This window comes from Nematolebias whitei, chromosome 18, assembly GCF_014905685.2.
Source record: "Nematolebias whitei isolate Nwh7 chromosome 18, NemWhi1, whole genome shotgun sequence".
Classification (NCBI taxonomy): domain Eukaryota; kingdom Metazoa; phylum Chordata; class Actinopteri; order Cyprinodontiformes; family Rivulidae; genus Nematolebias; species Nematolebias whitei.
Genome location: NC_056515.1, coordinates 40,866,941 through 40,868,358, shown reverse-complemented (window position 1 = coordinate 40,868,358; position 1,418 = coordinate 40,866,941). Strand labels below are relative to the sequence as shown.

General features: G+C 44.2%; 1 protein-coding gene across 1 annotated transcript in view; it reads right to left on the bottom strand.

The window, feature by feature from the left end:
- Positions 1-844, bottom strand: part of rph3aa (rabphilin 3A homolog (mouse), a) — a 20,642-nt gene extending 19,798 nt beyond the window's left edge. The window contains exons 1-2 of the mRNA XM_037692086.1: positions 729-844; positions 484-613 (exon numbers count right to left, since the gene is read on the bottom strand). Of these exons, the coding sequence (XP_037548014.1) occupies positions 484-613; positions 729-844 (246 nt within the window). The remainder of the gene's footprint in view (positions 1-483; positions 614-728) is intronic.
- Positions 845-1,418: the final 574 nt, after the last annotated feature.

Genomic DNA, 1,418 nt, shown 5'->3' with positions numbered 1-1,418 from the left:
CTATTTAAGAGACTGAGCTGAATACAGCACCTCAGACTGAGGAAGTCCTCAGGATGAGAGACGAAAAGTTTCTACTTCTTTTTGCTTTGTTTTGTTGTTTTGAATGTCCAGAGGACCAGATTGAACTTTTTTGGATTAAATAAATTATTAAATAATTAAATTAATGATGTCACTGTGTTGGAAGCTTTTGATTGGCTGACAACTGAAACTGATTTTTTGTGACAAAACGGGAGTTTTAAAGAAATTAGCCGACTTGGATTTGGCAACTCACTTTTTTTTAAAGTGACCTTTCTTAGCCCTAAATGTAACTTATTTTTTAACGTGCACAACATGCACATACATTTACTTCTGATATGTTAATCCTGTCAGAGTTCAGATAACCCTAATCCTAATCCCATTAAGATATCAACAATAGGAAAAATTCAGGAATAACTGTTCACATGTGCATTCAGTTCTTTTTCCAAGTTTCAATATGAAACCTACTTTGTGGCACTGCACACAGAGGACAGCTGTAACCCCCTGAGATCCAAAATGCCCCCCGCACAGCAGACATCGTGACTGTCCGTCACCACACGCCGTCTTCCTGATGCCATCCAGACGACTGGAGAGACGTCTGAGGGCACAGGAAGTAGAAACACACAAATGTTACGTCACATCGACTTGACTCCGTGAACGTTGGTGAGTGGCTGCCTTAAAGGTTGAAGAAGAACACCGAGAAGATCACGTACTCAATCCTCTCCTTTTCCACGGCCTCCATCATGGCAGCACGAGCCAGCACGCCGTTGATGATCTCCTTCTCCTCGTCCGTGAGCTCCTCTCCCCGGGCGCCGCCAGACATATTCATCGCCCGCCCAGATCTGCAGAGTCCCAAACATAAAACCGTAAACACGAGGCGTGTGCAAACCGTCATGTAGTGGTAGACGATAAAGTTTGAGTGAGTGGGCCAGGATGGAGATGTGCAGGACGTACAATCACATCCTCTACATCGGGGGCGTCAAACCCACTTACAAAGGGGCCAAAATTAAAACCTTTTTCAAACTAAGAGCCGGTTTCAGAATCGACATTAACTCAAGTTAGATACCAACATCTTCTCTTGGTGCCAGGTTCCTCAACAAGAGTTTGATTGGCCTCATTTGATGTTCTCTGTTGTACTTTCCACATCATAATCAAGGAATGATGAAAAAATTCAAGTGAAAAACGTATTTTCCATTTAACATATCATCCTGGGGGCCAGATGTCAACGAGGGCCACATTTGGCCCCCGGGACTTGAGTTTGACACATATGTGCTCTACATGGTAGAGTCTGCACCTTTATCATCAAGAAGAAGAGGACTGAGTGGTTGTCTCACTTGTCTCCATGTGGCTCTGTGTCCTGTCCAGGTGTCCCTGTGATGGACTGGAGTCATGTCCAGGTGTCC